This window comes from Suricata suricatta, chromosome 7 (genome assembly GCF_006229205.1).
Source record: "Suricata suricatta isolate VVHF042 chromosome 7, meerkat_22Aug2017_6uvM2_HiC, whole genome shotgun sequence".
In the NCBI taxonomy this organism is placed as follows: Eukaryota; Metazoa; Chordata; class Mammalia; order Carnivora; family Herpestidae; genus Suricata; species Suricata suricatta.
In genome coordinates, this window is record NC_043706.1 from 124976796 (window position 1) to 124995511 (window position 18716).

At 38.8% G+C, this 18716-nt stretch overlaps 1 protein-coding gene across 1 annotated transcript in view; it reads left to right on the forward strand.

The window, feature by feature from the left end:
- Nucleotides 1–18716, forward strand: part of UTRN (utrophin) — a 507319-nt gene that overhangs the window by 399051 nt on the left and 89552 nt on the right. Inside the window, exons 56-57 of the mRNA XM_029943246.1 lie at nt 11596–11864; nt 17578–17724. Of these exons, the coding sequence (XP_029799106.1) occupies nt 11596–11864; nt 17578–17724 (416 nt within the window). The remainder of the gene's footprint in view (nt 1–11595; nt 11865–17577; nt 17725–18716) is intronic.

Genomic DNA, 18716 nt, shown 5'->3' on the forward strand with positions numbered 1-18716 from the left:
TGACTGAGCTACCCAGAGGCCCCTATTGTTAGTTCTTTCTTCATTGTTATCTCTGCGTCAACATAGACACAACAGTGATATATCTGAAACTCAGAACTGGCATTCGCTCCCCTTGTTTAAGAACCATCAGTAGCCCCTTTAATAGCATCTGAGCTCCTTCACCTGGCCCACAGGCTGGACAAGGATTTGGCCTCAATTTTCCTGTGTGGCAGCATCTCCTCTCTCTCCCCGCCCCAAACTGATGTCCATTTGACACCAAATTACTAGTGATGTTCTGAAGTTGTGGTTTCCTTGCCTTTATCCTGTTGCACTCTGTCCCCTTTGGTTTTTGTTTTTATTTTGTGGGTGGTTTTTTTTATCCTGCCTATGGGTCTGTCTTACCTGATTTCTGGGTCCTTTACTCTCCCATCTCCCTTCCATTCTCCTGGAGGACCTCTCCGGGATCTCTGACTGCGGTACCAGTTTCTGTGTCTGGAGCTCAGCTCTTCCCTTGCTTAGAGACCTTTCTTACTTAGTGCGAATTGAAAGACTGTGCAAAATTATCTGAGCAGCCAAGATAGGTATTATATAACAAATACAGTGAAGCTCCTGGAAAAGCTGCTCTCTCAGAGGTATAGCTCTTACTTTAGACACTGTTGTAACTAGTTTCACTTGTTTCCCAGTGAATTGTGGGTATGTGGCAAATGGAAATGACAGGACAGGGAAAAAGGGGACGGTGAGCAATGACTGCTGGCGGTGACAGAAATGAGGAGAAAGACATTATAAAAAGGATATATGAGACTTCTAAAATAAAGCAAAACAGAATAGTCTTTGGGGCTTTTTAGACTAAAAGAAAAACTGAAGCTATGAATTATGGTTTGTTTATTTCTGAAGACAGAATATAAATCAGTTAAGAAAAGGTGTAGGAATTTATGCTGTATTTTAGTATATTACCTTTTAAAATGGTAACTGTAAAAATAGCTAAAAAGGTAAAGTCTAGCTGTCTGGACCACTGTTCAGAATAACTCATTCCCCTTATAAATGGTATAAATATAATTTTAATTGAACTAAAATCATCTGAAAAATCATATAAATTTTACAAAGTTCACAACTTTGTCAGTATCCCCTTGTCTGGTTTGAACAATATGGAACTGTTTGATTTAGTCCATATCATGTGACTTCAGTAATTTTCCTTTTAACACTATCGGATTGTTTTTCATTTGAGTATAGTTACCTGATTTATGTCTGTTAAAAGGTAGAACAACAGACAGTAAATCTCTTGTCGTCCTTTTTTTGTACTTCCCAAGCCATTTTCATATTCTCCTAACTAGCCCCAGAGGCAGGCAGATAAAACAGTAAGCTTTTTTCTTTCCTCCTTTCTTTTTTTTTTCCCTCAATAAAAACACAAAGGCCAAAAAGATACTGTGATTCTGAACAAGGTCACCAGCTAATGTAGGGTCGATCCAGAAACCGAGCACGAAGCTTTTATGTTGGTGACTTGACTTAACCTGCAGGGAGTGTTTGGGCTGGCTTCGACCGCATCTCTTCATCTTCGTCTCCTCTCTCTCTCTGCTCGTTGGCCATGGACCTGGCTCCTTCTCCACTTTCAGTGTCTGGAGCCTCGTCACCCTGCACAGCTGTTTTCTGGCTTCTCCCTTATTCTCCCACCTCTCCTTACCCTCTGTTCTCAGTCCCAGCTTTCAATTCATTTGAAAATCTGCCTCAGCCACAGTCAGCCTTAGCCCCTGTCAGCCCCCGGACTTCTTGAGAGAATCAGGGAATACACATGCCTTCGCACCTATTTGTCACCTACGGTTCAGGATCAAGGTCAGGTCTGCACAGGGGAGTGAGAGTTTGCACATTAGCATCCCTCTCTGCATGCTGCGTAGAGATGGTGCACATGCACGACGCACATACATATTCATGATTTGAGGCTTTGGTATCAATTGCTAAATAAAAATTTTATAGGATAGTTCACCTCTAAAAGTGTTTAGAAAGTTGTACCATTTGTTGTGTATGTGGGTAGAGAGAAGCTCTTTTCCTCTTCATGTATAAGATAAAAAATATTACATTATTTTTATTCATCAATTTCCCCATGAGTCTTTCTTAAAAATCATTCCAGTCAAGGCATTCCTATTGCTGAAGCTATTACTTTATTCCAGGCTGTCTGAACATTATTTCTTTTTTAGCCTGATATTCTTGCATAGTTGATTTTGTTTCATTTAAATGATAGTCCTAGAAAAAAGAGTGCTATTAGTTAATTGTACTTTTTCTATACTTTGTGTGTGTGTGTGTGTGTGTATTTTATATAATTGTGTTTGCTTGTACTTGTTATTAATGGTTAATCATTTTTTCAGATAAAAAAGTATGTATGGATTAATATTTTTCCTCTTTGGTCTTCGACAACTGGCTATTTATATAGTTTAATAGTTAAGATTTTAATGCTAGGTATACTGTTTTCTTTTAATTATTGTTTCATAATATATTAGAAAGCCCATTCATTATTAGGAACATTTTTCTCCTATGTGAAATCTTATGATGTAACAAAGAAGCAGTGTGACATTTTTTTGTCTACTATGTCAGTCCATTTTATGCCAATATTAGCAAATGTGCAAATAAAATTTCATGATCATTAAATGAGTGAGAATGTGAAATCATATAGCTTAGTACAAGTTACTTTTACGTGGATTCCTAGTATAACTTAAGTTTACCTAAAAAAATGGCAGTAATTATTTCCTTGCATCTCATAAAATGAGACCAAAATATACATTATAACCTAAGTAATTAGGCTAGTAAAACTAATGCATGTTTTTCCCCAGGGCATTTTTGTTTTCCTAATAACAGCTTTATTAATTAGAATCCTAGTTATTGTAAATGGCAAACACCCTACTTCCAGAAGCGTAGGCACAGGGGGAAAGTGTCAGCCCCAGTAGCCAAGTTACTGGGAGGGCAAGGTCACAGCTGGCCACGGGGACTGGAGTGCCACGCAGAAGGCTTTCCTCTGTCTTCCTTTCTGTCTCTCCCTACCAGTTTTGATTTTCTTAGTTTTCTTGTAAACATATACCTCATGACCTGATCCCAGGGGGGAACAGCCCTTCTTAGGAGCCAGTGAGTTACAGGGGAGGGTTCTGATGGACTCAGCTTGAGTGAGGTAGAGCTCAGGGTCTGCTGTGCCCTGCTCTAAATATAATGTCAGATGGAGGAACAGCCAGTGCCCGAGAAGGGAGGGAGATAAATGTTAGTAAACATAGACAGATGTGCACAAGGCCACATTGATCACAGTGCGAGGCGCCTCACATGTCTTGTTTCCTTTAATCCTTACAACAGCTCATTGAGAAAAAAACAAGGGGTTGGGGGTGCTGCCTGGGTGGCTCAGTCAGTTGAGTGCCCAACTTCAGCTCAGGACATGATCTCGTGGTTTGTGAGTTCGAGCCCCGCATTGGGCTCTGTGCTTAACAGCTTGGAGCCTGGAGCCTGCTTCAAATTGTCTTCTTCTCTGCCTCTCCCCCACTCGTGCTCTCTCTGTCTCCCTCTCACTAATAAACATTAAAAAAGAAAACTCATTGAGGTGTGAGTACTATTACCACCCATTTGACAGATGACAAAACAAAGACTCTGAAAGGTTTGGAAGCACACTGTCGCTCCTGACAGGCACCAAAGTGCTGTGTTGGGCTTGTCACTCACTAGACGTGATGCTCTTAAGCACCACGTCTCTTTAAAAAAATATACTCTTTTAAAAAAAATTTTTTTTAATGTTTTATTTATTTTTGATACAGAGAGAGACAGAGCATGAGAGGGGGAGGGGCAGAGAGAGAAGGAGACACAGAACCGGAAGCAGGCTCCAGGCTCTGAGCTAGCTGTCAGCACAGAGCCTGACGTGGGGCTCGAACCCACGAATGTGAGATCTGACCTGAGCCGAAGCCGGAGGTTTAACCGACTGAGCCCCCCAGGCGCCCCCACACCACAGTATACTCTTATTACCCCCATAATCATAAGTGCTTCCAACAAGTCAGTAGAAATAATTTTCTATAATTTTCTATATTCTACTTCAAAGCAATTTCATACAATAGTAAATACATTTTTAACTCTTTTCCCTTTACTGTTGCTTTTTCTTTACTATAACATCATGCTGCTTAATAGAATGACGTACCAGTTCACTGATTTCCTAACTTCAAGGGAGAAGGTGGTTAGGCAATATTAGACTTTGTCTTAATTTTCATATAAAAACTTGAAGGATAAATAATAGCTTTCAGGCTTATAGACCAAGACAATAATTTAATTAGCTTCTCAAGTCCAAATTAGATTAGTAATGTTGTAATACATGAAAAAACACAGAAAAATATAATGTTTCTCTCTTTTCCAGTGTTCTTAACTACAGAGCAGCAATGTGATCCTTCCCAAATTAAAGTCCTATAATGTATGGATGGATGTAATCAATCTAGTCTTCAGCTTTTCTAAAATATCTGAGTCGGCTGAATAAGCCCACTGATTGAGTGAAAATTTCAAAAACTTTTTTGCGTGATAACCAATACCATAGTAAGGAAGTCCAATTTAAGTAAACGAGTCAACATTCTTGATGAAGAATTGTACGATAACAAAGGTTACTGTGATGGGCACAACATTTTAAATTAATTGTTCACCATCTGTTAGGTTCTCTAATCTCTATCACAACCATCCATAAATTACATTTGCCTCATAAAAAAGATGGCAGTATTTTACATGTATGTGTTTTCTTATAATCAACATCGGGGATGTTAACTCTTTTAAATATAAAGAATAGGAGGACGCTAAACTCTTTCAACGGGGTAGTGTACTTATTTTGCTGTTTTTGTTGTTCCTCTCAAAAGCTGGCATCTTTAAGAGTGAATTAGAGGGTTTGCCATTTTTTTAAGTTTATTTATATATTCTGAGAGGGAGAAAGAGAGTGCACGCAGGAGGTTCAGAGAGAGAGAGAGAGAGAGAGAGAGAGGACTGAGAATCCCAAGCAGACTCCCAAGTGCAGAACCCCTTGTGGGGCTCAGTCTCATGAACCAGTAAGATCATAACTGGAGCCAAAATCAGGAGTCAGAAGCTTAACTGACTGAGCCTCCCAGACGCAACAAGGGTTTGCCTTTTTTTTTTTTAATTTAATGCTAGCAAAGACATAAAGTCTTTTCTTCAATTAAAACTTCTCAATTATTATGGCAGTACATAAACGTAAGACTTAACTTCTTTTGCAAGAATGACTAAGTATTTTAGATACCGAGATTACAACAGTGAAGAAAACACGTCCTGTCCTGGATTTTACATCCCAGCTTCCCTTCTCCTCAGCTCCGCACCCTCCCCCCAGTGACCTGTCTGTTGCTGTCCAGCACACACAAGTGACTTGCATAAATTACAAAACGGCCATCAGTGTGAGGTAATGCACGGAATATTCAGTTACAGAAAATTGAAAGCTGGATCTCAGGTTGCTTAGCCAGGTCTGTTCCAGGGTGTCTCTGCTGTTCCTGCTCTTTTCCTTGGAGGTTAATTTTCTTAATAATCTGTCCTTACCTCTTCCTTGATTCTATGCTGGGTTTATTTACTTTGCCCCCTTTTATGAAACTTAGAAGTATCCAGACCCCAGTTCCACCTCCAGTAACTTCTGAGGTGCATGTATTTCCCTCCACAGTGTGCTGCATTTCTGTTTTCCTCTCCATGTTCCTTCCCTCTCTTACTACCTTGCATATGGGGGTTTGGGAAAGATACTTCCTAAATCTCTTTGGAGTTATTGCTTTTCTCTAAATATGTTTGTTCAATGTCCTTGTTTGTTCCCTTGAGGGCTTGAGAAGTCCCTTGGCAGCCTGGATGGGTATATATCATCTTTATCAGGTTCTTACTGAAAGATTTAGGCTACACATGAACAGGTTAATCTAGTCTGGGGGACCTCTTACTATTGTCACTATTATAATGTGTTAAATGAACACAATTAGAAGTATTACAGTAATCAGCTGATGGCCCTTGACGATGTACTTGTAATCTAGTTCATAATGATTGTTATCATCATACAAAATAGGAAAAGGGTGGAGTCCTCTTAAACACTGATCATCAAGAGAGATGAAGTTAATCATATAATCAGAAAATGTAGGAGAGAATATATTTCACATTATTTCAATCAGAAACATCTTGTGATCATGAAGGGGAGAGAGAGAGAGATGGAGGGCAGGTAAAGAGAGAGATTGTAAGAGTAAGTCGAATCTAGAGATATGGGGACGCTTTGTTTTTTTCCTATAAATTCTTATTGGCTAATTCTTGGTTTCTTTGTGTAAAAATCCCTGGAGATGTCTCTCTCTCTCAGACTTAGTAATAAAATTATAAAAGCAATCATAAAAGAAATTAACCTTTGTTAAGGCCTCCTGTGTGCTAGGCATGTGCCAGTAACTTTATAGTTATTAACTGAAGTTCAAAGAGATAAGGAATATACTTATGATTACATAACTTGTTAGTTTTGGAATTGGTATCTGATCTCCTAATCTTTTCTTACACTAGATTGTCTGGGAGTGAAAATGCTACTTTTTTATATTTGCTGGTCTTAATATTTTCTTTTCATCACTTGGTGAAATACAACAACAAGTTTATAGATATGTGCAAAGAACAAAAAAGCAAAGTGTACAAGTAAGATATTTGGAATTACCATATTTGAAATAACTTTATAGGAGTGTGGGGAGGAGGAAGGAAAAATAAATAGAAAGATTTCCACTTGAAGTTATAAAGTCGAATATGCTCAGTAAAGAGTAAAGCTAAGAGTTCCATCGAACGGAACTCAGTTCACTAATTATATATTGAGGAACTATGGGTCCCTAGACTTCTAAACTAGGATGGAAAGAAAGAAAACATGCATGACATAAGGCTTTAGAACCTACAAATAAAAAGTCACAATGGAGATTATAAATGTCAGTTTCATATTGAGCAAGAAAATACAATAAACATGGAAAATCTTTATTTAAAACACCTGGGCTGATCCTAATAGAGTTTATATTATTTCATAGGAGAAACATATACTTTAATTTTTTTAATGCACAATGTTTTTGTACAAGCACACTAAGGAGATTGTTTGCCCCTCTACTGTTAAGATTTCTTTAAGTTAGATGGTGGCTTTCGCTTTCTTAGAAAATGTAGTTTTAGACCTCTGAAAGCCCTTGGTATAAAATATTTTCCTAGCATGAGAAAACAGGGTTCCCACTCAACACAGTAGGGATATTTAGCTCACCCAGGAGCAAAGGGCGAGATGGGAGGCAGAGGTGGTCCCAAATCCCAGTCTCTGCTCTTGGTCCAGCTTTGTTTTCCACCTGCATTGCAGGGGACCATGGGTGGTCTTTCTCTCCGTGCAGTAGAAGCAGTGTGCTCTAAATGCCACCAACTAATTTCCGTAGTTGAAGAACAAAAATCATTGGATGAAAGAGAAAATTGAAGATTGATCATTGCTTTCTCTTGTCTTTTTTCTTCTTTTTCTTCTTTCTTCCTAATCTTTGTTTTTTTTTTTTTACATTTATTTATTTTTGAGAGACAGCCACAGAACATTAACAGGGGAGGGGCTGAGAGAGAAAGAGACACAGAATCTGAAGCAGGCTCTAGGCCCTGAGCTGTCAGCACAGAGCCTAATGTGAGGTTCGGACCCATAAACCATGAGATCATGACCTGAGCCGAAGTCGGACGCTCGACGTACTGAGCCACCCAGGCGCCCCTCTTTCTTCTTCCTAAAAGATACTTATCAATGCTTCCCTAAAAGATAGTTATCTTTGTGATGTAGTAAAGTAATCACAATTTTAAATTACATAAATATGAAAATAATATAACATGTATAATATAATTATATTTATTAATATAAATTTATAATATCTATAATAATTTATGATTATAATTTATATTTGCAAATATTTATAAACGATCTATTTATAATAGATTACAAATAATCTATTATATCTTATGTATAAACATATAATATAGAAAGTAACTATCATCTCACCTTCAACATTTGCTCAGTTCACTGGGAAAGCCTGTCAAGGGAAGAGAATGCAGAAGCAGTGTTGCCCCTCAGGGACACCCACAGAGAAGCACTAACTACATGCACACACACACCCCCACGTGAGCACGGGCACACACACCCCCACACACACTACAGGGAATGGGAAAGTGACAGAAAAAGCGCTTCTGCTCTGAAAATTGTCAGTAAATTTATTTGGTTTTTCTCCTGCTGTTTCCTCAGTCTCTCAGATTAGCCTCTATTACTGCCTTTTCAAATGCAAATTAGATTACTCTCTTATCTCTGAGCTTCATTTGCTCTCCAGCCTTCAGTATTTAGTGGCCCTGCGCTGCGTGGCAATGACATACCAACTCACCGGAGTGGAAAGACTCCAGCTTCAGCAGCAGGGACCAGAGAAATCAATTTGTGAGCCAAGAAGCTGGCGGTGCTTTGTCCTGCCAGCACATTACAGTCATCTGGGGGAGCTTTTAAAATATATCCACATTGCCCTTCACCCTTGACCGGCTAACTCTGAATCTTCTAATATTTTGGGGTAGGGCCCCTGGGGCTCAGTATTTAAAAACAAACAGGCAAGCAAATAAACCCTCAGAGGGGGCTCTCATATGTCCCCTGAATCCTGAACCACTGGGTCCAGAAAATTCTCTACTCCTGCATGAGGATCTTAATATTTATGGCAAAAAAAATCTCTTCCTAAACTTTGAAGGAAATGTCCTTTGATTCTCAAATAACTAGAGGGGCACCTGGGTGGCTCAGTCGGTTACATCCGACTTCGGCTCAGGTCATGATCTCATGGTTCGTGGCTTCAAGCCCGCGTTGGGCTCTGTGCTGACAGCTCAGAGCCTGGAGCCTGTCTTCAGATTCTGTCTCCCTCTCTCTTTGACCGTCCTCTGGTCACGCTCTCTCTCTCTGTCTCAAAAATACATAAAAACATAAAAAAAAAAAAAAACTAGAGGATTTTTAAAATGTAACTATATCCCTTTATTATTTTCATCTTTTATGCCTTTTTTTTTTTTGCTATATTAAATTGTTTTTCTATTCTCTTACCCCACATTGTCAACACTGGATATTTCATATGTTGCTGCTTATTACCTGTCAACACTGGATATTTCATATGTTGCTGCTTATTACCTGTTTCGCAGACGTTCTGGAAAGTTTTTGTTTGGTTTTGCACCTCCCTCTGTTCTCCGTTTAAAGTGTGCATTCAAAGGGGATGAGTACTGTAATAAGAGGCACTTTTATTCTGACTTGTGATCAGTTAATATGTATCCTTTCTGGCAAACAGATGGGGAATTGAACTTGGAGCTTTTCTTTTCTTCTGAGGAGCTGCTTGAGCAGGTATTATATAATAAATACCACAAAAGGGCTGCTCAGTCAAAAGGTTTTACATGAAGTGAAGACAAAGATGTCCCGGCCATGTTGGGTGTTTTGTCACAGGACAAAGAAGCCCTGCATCTCCCTGCCAGGTTACTCGGTGACTGCCTCAGAAACCGTTTTTTCTTTATTCAGGGAAAAATCATGACAATTAAGTTGTCTGTTCTGAAATTAGTACTGTATCTTTTTCTTTTACAAAAGCCAGTGAAACACAGGTGCTTAAAATAGATCTTTGAAACAGCCCCAGTGACTTATTAACAAATACAGGTGTTGCCATCATAAAAATTACCACTCCCTTTCTCATGGAGCTATTAAAAATGATTTTTTCATCTCACATAAGTAGCATGTATTTTTTAATCTGTTTTGCATTATTTATATGTAAGTAAATAAAACATAAACATTTTATGTTTATATAAACAAAATGTATTACATAGAAATGTTATGTATTTTCCATTTTCTGTTTAAGGATTTAAATAAGGTTGACCTCATGGCGATCCTTCCTGCAGTATTGTTGGCCTGGACTGTATCACAGCTCAAGCTTTCCTAGCAGCTCGGTGTTTGATTCACTTGTTTTCCTTACTTATCGCTTACTGGTGGGTTCAGTCTATCTACCTATCTTAACACAGAATCTCATTGTAATCAATTCAGTTGCGGAGGGATTATCCAGGACTCTCTGTAGCCTCTAGCACTTGAGCAATGCACCTCTGAGTTCTGTGACTGCTGAGCTCTTCATGGTCCATTTGGTTCCCAGACGTTTATTACAGCTGCTTTTAAGTCTAAATATTGATGTCTAGACTTCTCTGGAAATTTATATCAAACTATGTGTTCAATCCCCTTGCACTTGACTTTTAAATAATACTAAAGAAGGACAGGGGGGCAAATTTGTGTTGTATATGAAAGTTAGGGTTAAGGGGAGCTTGCTTTCTTTCATCTTTGAGGATCTTCCCTTCGTTTTTTAAACATTTTGAGGTGGAGTTGCTAATGGGACTGATACCAAAAGATAGGATGTCATCACAAAGAAGAATAAGCATTTATATGTTAAATTAGTCTATAATTTACCTTGATTGTATGCTTCTGACTGCCTCTGTTTTTAGTGGACAATCAGGACAATTGTCAGAGCAGAGAGCACCTGGGGGGCTCAGTCAGTTAAGCTGCTGACTTTGGCTCAGATCATGATCTCACAGTACTTGAGTTCAAGCCTCGCCTCAGGCTCTGCCTGGAGCCTGCTTCAGATTCTGTGTTTCCCTCTCTCTCTACCCCACCCCTGCTCGCTCACAGGCGCGCTCTCCCTCTCTCTCAAAAATAAATAAACGTTAAAATTTTTTGGAAGAAAAAGAAAGGGCTACTCTTGGGTAAGGAGAAGGCTGAGGCGCAGGAGTGTTAGGCCGCAGCTCTGTGTAACCTGACCTGAGGATGCCTGCTCTGCGCCGGTCACACTCCTCCGCTCTGAGCCTTGTCAGCTTTCTCATCTGTGTTTCTGATAGTTGGCTTTCAGCTGGACTTTCAGTTCTGTCTGTATCTTTTGTTGTCTTCCAGACTCTGCCTCTTTCCTCCTGCCCCTGTCGGATGGCAGGGCCTTGCTTTATGCCTACCCTTTCCTTTCTGAAGGTCTGACTTCACTTCAGACATTCTGGAAGCCTTCTTGCTGGATCCAAGATATTTGGGACGATCCTTGAGATTTTGCTGGCTTCCTCTTGACATGTCTGTGGACACGGTACACGTCTGGGCTACAGAAAGTGCTCCGTATTAAAGATGAACTCTCAAACAGATTCAGCGACGATGACGTGTCTAAGATACATTATTTGCCTTCAGTTATTTTTTTAAGGAACATGATAAATTAATCTTATTTTCTCAGCGTCTTTCCTATAACCTGAAGCTATTACTTTCCTAATTATACATCCCATTTTTATTTAGGACAGCAAAATGAAAGACTAACTTTGAATTTTATATAACTAAGTATATGCTAAAGAAAGATTGTTTTATTTTTTTGAGTTATTGTGTTACATTTCAAGGTTTGTACATATATCAAAATTCAAAAGCCACCAAACCCACTTGTTACTCTAACTTATTTCTTCTTTTGAGAGATAGCAGGGAATCAGTAGAAGGAATACGGAGAAACTTTGTCTTCGCCTGGCTTGTGTAAACTGTGTGTCCATGCACCTGTTAGCACCCCTTCAAAAGGCGGTGTTCACACTTGGCTATTGATCAAGCTTCTAAATATCCTTTTTATTTTTCAATTACAGAATTGACTCCTGAGGAGAGGGCCCAGAAGATTGCCAAGGCCATGCGCAAACAGTCCTCTGAAGTCAAAGAGAAGTGGGAAAATCTAAACGCTGTCACTAACAATTGGCAAAAGCAAGTGGACAAGGCTTTGGAGAAGCTCAGAGACCTGCAGGGTGCCATGGATGACCTGGACGTTGACATGAAGGAGGTGGAGGCCGTACGGAACGGCTGGAAGCCCGTGGGCGACCTGCTCATCGACTCGCTGCAGGATCACATTGAAAAAACCATGGTCAGCATCCCTGTCTCAGATAAAAGATTTGAAGAAATGTTTTCATTAAGAGAGCCACATATAATGCCCATTATGAGGGAATTTGTGAAGTTAACCCCATTACAACTCCACCAAAATCAGGACATGGAGCTTTTCAGTCACATAGCAGGTGTTTTCCATATGCCCCTCACCATCACAACCCCCTCCCCACCAAAATGATAATTAATGAGACTTGCACAACCACTTACTTTTATTCTTCCTTATACGTTTTTTTTTACCAAACTCTGTGTGTCTAAACACGATGTATTACTTTAAAAATATTATAAAGTCCCTTTTAATCTCTTGATCTCCCCTCTATCCTTTTTTTTGTTTCTCTTACAATGTATTTGTTTAAGAAATTGAATTGTTTGTGTTCTAGTATTTCTCACAGCCTGGCTTTTGCAGCATGGCATCCACATGGTGCCCTTGGGCAGGTTCCTCTCTACTCTGTAGTTCCTGTAAATTGATAGCTGGACATAGAGATTTAATCAAAAACATACTGTTTTACTGAAGACTCTTATGTAAAAACTTTATCTCACTGTCTGAGTGTATAATGGAAGGATTAGTTTAGCTATAAATTTTGTCTGTGGCCAGGAATTGCCCAAAATTAAGGATGATAGATCTGTGGTCCAGAGCCCCTTTGGGTCCCATATTCTAGAACATATCCAGAAAAAAAACAGTTAATAGAATTTAGGCAATAAGAGACACAGTGGTAGGGTTTATGGTAGCCTAGTAAACTATATGCTATGTAGTCATGAATCAAATCAAAGAATGAACCAATGAAAAATCAGAAGGTGTTAGACCGACAATATCAATATCGTGAATGTGATTTTAATTGCAAAAGATATATATTTTTTTGTGCACAGACCTTGGATAACACTTTCCCTTTGTTTTATGCATGTGACTGAATAGGAAAGTGAAGGTTCTAGGAAATGAACTGAATATGTAAACTAATTATATAAGTAAATATATGTACATGTAGACATAAGAATAATAATGGCTAGCATTAATTGAGGCTTTCTGTGTGCCAAGAGCTGTTCTTAGCCCATATACATCGATACTCCTTTTAATCCTGACACCCACCCCACAAAATAGGTAGTGTTAAGCCCATTTTACAAAGAGGAGACTGTAGAGGTCTGGGTGGTTTGATCAGTTAAGGGTCTGACTCCTGATTTGGGCTCAGGTCATGATCTCACAGTTCATGAGTTTGAGCCCCATATTGGGCTCTGCACTGACAGCTCAAAGCCTGCTTGGGATTCTCTGTTTCCCTCTCTCTCTGCCCCTCTCTTTCTCATGCTCATTCTCTCTCTCTCTCTCTCTCTCTCTCTCTCTCTCTCTCTCTCTCTCTCTCTCTCCCCCTCCCTCTCTCTCTCCCTCCCTCTCTCCCTGTCTCCTTCTCTCCCTCTCTCCCTCTCTCCTTCTCTCTCTCCCTCTCTCCCTCTCTCTCAAAATAAATAAATAAATAAATAAATAAATAAACAAACTTCAAAAATGCAGCACTGAAGATATCACTGAAGCCCACACAGCTGGTAAGTGGTAGAGTTTCCATAATTTCTTTCTTGGTCTTCTCTTTCATTGTAGAAACCTCACTCATGTTAATGTAATTAAGCACAATTCTGATCAGCTCTTTGAGTTCAGTGCTTTGAAAGTTATGTATTTGAATTTTAAACTTAAAAATTTTTCACTAAAAAAGCCTTGGTGTCTGCTACCTTTCATTATAAATATGCATAAATGTGCAGAACTCTAATAAATTAAGCAGGCTTCCTCTGAAAGCTCTGGTGTCCTGAAAGCCTGTGGCTGAATTTAAATTAAAATAATGAATTGAAGATAAAGCCTTTCCGTATAGTTCTTTGGAATTTACACACTTGCAATTTAAAAGATTTTTTAAACACTAGAAATCTTTAAGTAAGAAGTATATAAAGAACATATGTTTTTGGACTACAAAAATGCCTCTGGTTGGAGCAAGAGTTTACCCATTTGAATTTAACAGTATGAAGTTTTAATTCAGGATGACTAATGCTGAAGAAAAAATGAAAATTGTATCTGGCCTACAAGTTGATAAAGACCTAAAAGTTTAGGAGTTGTCAATCCCATTTGATTAAAGAAATAACCCACTTCTGTATCCAAATTCTTTTGTTCAATTATCTGCTTAAGTGGAAAGCCAGGAAAAATGCCATTAATATTTAAGAGAAGGGAATGAACTGTGGATTAAAATATTTTACATCTTATTTGGAAGAAAAAAAATAAAACCCACATCTCATTAAACCAAACAAAATGGATTCAAAGTCTGGGATGTTTTACATGTACTCTGAAGTACACGCCAAATCCCACTGACGCTGTTGGCAGATGATAATAAGTACTGATTATTGATAAATATTATTAAATATGTCAACACAACTAGAAAACAAAATCTTTGGGCATAATTAAATAACCTGAATGCCCTAAAATTATCCTTAATCATTCTTATTTGCCATATATCCCCCTTCCAACAGGAGAAGGCTTTTTCTCCCCCCACATCTGCTAGCAGGCTGGAACACCTTGACTCTGAGCAGATGGTTCTGTTTTTATAGCCAGGAAGACCACATCAACTTTTATTCTCCTATAGGAAGGTACAGGCAGACATGATACATTGGTTCTTAATACTAGAACACACAGCAGATCTGCAACCACTTAAAACTCGCTTTGCTTCAAGCCCCTTAATTTGGAAGCTCTTAAAAAGCAAAAGATAAACTTTCTTAGTGGAAAGATGCCTTACTGCCATAAAACACTAAACCACAAAAACAAAAACCAACGACCTTCTTGGTCAAAGGTCTTTTAATATTTTCACCTGTGTCTTGTGAAAGAAAAGCATTATTGTTACAGAGGAAAGGTGAAAACTGCTGCGCTGTAAGATTTTTAAAATCTGTCTTGAAGTTAGAATCTAATTTTGAAACATTTCCCCACCTTTTGAACTAAGACTGTTCAGAAACATGAAAACTGTTATTATTTTTATTATCTGAGGTTATAGAAACCTAAGAACACTTTCTAGCATTTCATTTTTTAATTATATTTAAAAAATCTTTTTAATGTTTATTTATTTTTGGGAGTGAGAGAAAGAGCATGAGGAGGGAAGGGGCAGAAAGAGAGGGAGACACAGAGTCAAAAGGAGGCTCCAGCCTCTGAGCTGTCAGCACAGATCTCGACATGGGGCTCAAACCCACGAACCGTGATCACGGCCTGAGCCAAAGTCAGATGCTCAACCGACTGAACCACCCAGGAGCCCCTCTAGCATTTAATTTTTAATCTTTGATACCTACAAAATACAAAGACATTGATTTAAAAAGCCGCTTAAAATTCTTGAGTCCTCCCAAATAGTCTGGGAGAGAATATTAAGGTATAATATTAAAATACAACTGAAGAAATCTTGAAGGATTTGAGTTCTGTCATTATTCTTTCACTGAATCTGAAGAAACTCAGATCACTTACATGTCCCGATGCAACTCTTTCCCCACCCTAATCCCACTCTCTGTCCCAAGCTTCCATGTTAGTGGTTCATTCTTTAGACCTAGAAGGTGTCTGTTATCATATAAATGCTTTTCTCATTGACCTGTGTTTGTGCATCTGTGTGCATATTCTGCCATCCATGAAAGACCAACGCCAACAGCCATGGAGAGAACTGATCACAAGTCTAAAAGCCTCTTCCTTCCATTTTGCAGCAATTGAGATGTTTTTGTGAGCTTCCCTTCTTCTGCCTGATTTTGAAATGTTGATGCCTTTAGGGTTCTGGCGGTATTTCTTACTTTTACACACACTGACTTACATGTTCACTGTTTCAAATGTCTTTTATACACTGCCACCTCCTATGTGTGTACCTTTCATGCTGACTCTGGGCTCTGGGTCTGTTCTTCTAACTTTCCATCTTGGGTTTCTTCTCATGGCTTTTGAGCATGTTCAAGAATTTTGAAACAGGAAAAAATATTCTCTGATTTACCTAAAATGAATTTCCTATTTAAAGTAAAGCTATATTTGTAATACTATTTTGATTTTTGTCAACTATGATTACTTTTAGCCTATGCCTATTACATAAGGGGGGTTTATATAGGGTAACTGGTTTTGGAAGAGAGAAGCTTTGGTTTTGAAGAGAGAAGGGAGAAAGGAAATGGTTAAAGAGGCGGTCTTTTTATAAGCTTAATGGGGAAGCCAAATTAATACTGCAATCTTCCAATAAAAACGTGTGATCTTCAGAGCACTCTGATACATAGAATTTCACTAAGTAAACTTGGCATGGGTGAAACGGAGAAGAAAGGAGACTTGTAGACACATACTACAAGTGGCATTTGTAGGTTGGGATAGTGGAAGCGATAAAACTTGAGGGCTGGTACTAACTGTATGTTAACAACACCTAATATGTGTAAGTTTAATTTGGTATGTGATTAACTCTGATTTTGTGACCTACTAAAGAAATAACAATATACCATTCTCTTTTCTTTTAGCATCTCAATTCTATTCCCAATTGTATATTGGCTTAATCTTGCCGTCGTTCATAGGAGAGAATTCTCCCCTCTTGTGTTGCAAACTTTGCACTGAATACTAGAGAGTAGAGGGTCTGTTCTCAGGAAGCTTTGATTCTTCTTGGGGGACACACAGAATATGGATGTAATAAGAGTTCTGATAAGGAATGATATGATATTTAAAATATATAACAACTGGCTTGTATGGCACCAAACACTCAGAACGATGGCTCCCGTGTACAAAACCCAGGCTGTGTGTTTGGGTGTGTGCTGGCTGAAAAGTCCTGACTGGGCTCCAGACGGCAAAGAGAACACTGCAGAACATGTGAGGGGCTGCCAGCCAAGAATGCTGAGAAAGGGGCCTCCGAGAAATCTTCCCTGGATTGGGATGGACGGGTGCGGCAACTGAGTGGAGTCTTTTAAAGCATGAATTGGATGTAGGCAAAGACTTCATTGGAAAAAGGGAAAGTGAACATAGAGGCAGGCGGAATTATGGCAGGAGAATAGAGAAAACTGTGTTTCCATTATTCTCTTTGCTCCTATGGGACAAATTAATGTCATTGGCCCAAAATATCTTTTGCTTTTTCTTCCTCTCTTCACATACATCCCGCACCCCCACCTGTAGCATCTCTCTGTACTGTGCCCAGAGGTGGCATTTGTCACTAAGCCTCATTTACCTCTTTTGTTATGGACCCTTCTCTTCCTGCCCCTTCTCTAACCATAGTAGTCATCAATGATTTTGAAAGGATCAGAACTTACCCCTTGAGGATATAATAGTCATAAGTTTTGTGGTTAGGAAAGTTGTCCTCACTGGCCACTATCTAACTTAATTTTAAATGGAAATGAAGATGGAAAATATGAAAGGAAACTGAAGGTAGAATCAAGACTAGGAATTCAGAAAGTGGATAATAATGGCAAACATTTTCCAGATGAACTTACATAAAATGGTAGATTTGCAGGAAACACATAATTATTTCAATGAGTTCACGGTCTAGTTTTTCTCTTTGTGCACTTGTTTAGCTTCTCCAGGTGATAAAGGATGACTCTGTAGCTGGTGATCCAACTGCTAAAGACCTGGACCGAGCTGTCAACCGTCGCCAATGAGTTCTCAGCTGATCTTACCATTTTTTTTGAAGGAAAGTTCAAAATACTACCTTCCGTTATATTCTTTTCCAAGAACATCATTTTTCTTTTTATTCTTCCAGGCATTTAGAGAAGAAATTGCACCAATCAACTTAAAAGTTAAAACAGTGAATGATTTATCCAGTCAGCTGTCGCCACTTGACCTACATCCGTCTTTAAAGATGTCTCGCCAGCTAGATGACCTTAATATGCGATGGAAGCTTCTGCAGGTATTAGCTTAACCCTCTTTATAATTGAGCTTTTTACCCCAGTCGGTCCTCAAACCCCATCTCATTATTCTACCACACACTATCATTTTTTCTGTCTTTATTGGTTGTATTTAATAACGGATTTGTAGCATGTAATATCATCAGGTATTTGTCTTTCCATATCTTGAAGCCAGAGTCCTCATTTATTTACGAATATAGGTTTTAACATAATTTTATGATGTACTAATCCTATGATATTTGTAGAAAACTGTAAAGGGTCAAATAAGTCAAAGTAATTGAAACCTATGAGAGGTCACAGAAACATTTTCCTATAATGGCTCACAACGGGGTCATTTTTCTTACTTTGTGTAGTTTTTTCTTTTGAAAAGTTAAGAAATCTCAATGCTTCTTCCACTATTTGCTGTGTAGGTGTCTTGTTCCTCTCTTCTAGCTAGCACATTTATACTGTTGTGGTGTTTACTTTGAGCTCATAGGTCTTTGCTGCTCTGATGCAGTTATTTCTAGGACTCTGGACATTCCTTGCTTACCCCAGATTTAATAGAGCCACACCCAGAAGAACTCTGCCGTGTTACTAGCTGTCAGCATTTGCGAGTCACCACACATGCCGGTCAGTCGTTTTTTGGCTCAGCCTTTCCAGAGCTCTGTCCTGTTCAACGGCCAGCTCCTAGGAGTCATAATGATCACTTTTTCCCCCTGAAAGCTAGCAGGATAATTTAAGTGGAATATTGAAAAAAATAACTCTTATTCCTCTCTAGCTTTTGGACCTAAAATGCAATATTTAATGAGATAAATGTATGATTTGAGGTGGTAGATGAAAGCATTTTTATTTCAAAGATACAATATTTTACAGCATAGTAGGTCTCCTGAATTAAGCCAAACATTGAAATACCCAGGGGTTGGTATGTTCTTCGTGAAAATGAACATGTCAGAAATGAGTGCATAGAACTAGACAGTCTTTTCTGTGTTTGAAAGGAGTGTTAGAATCTGGGACT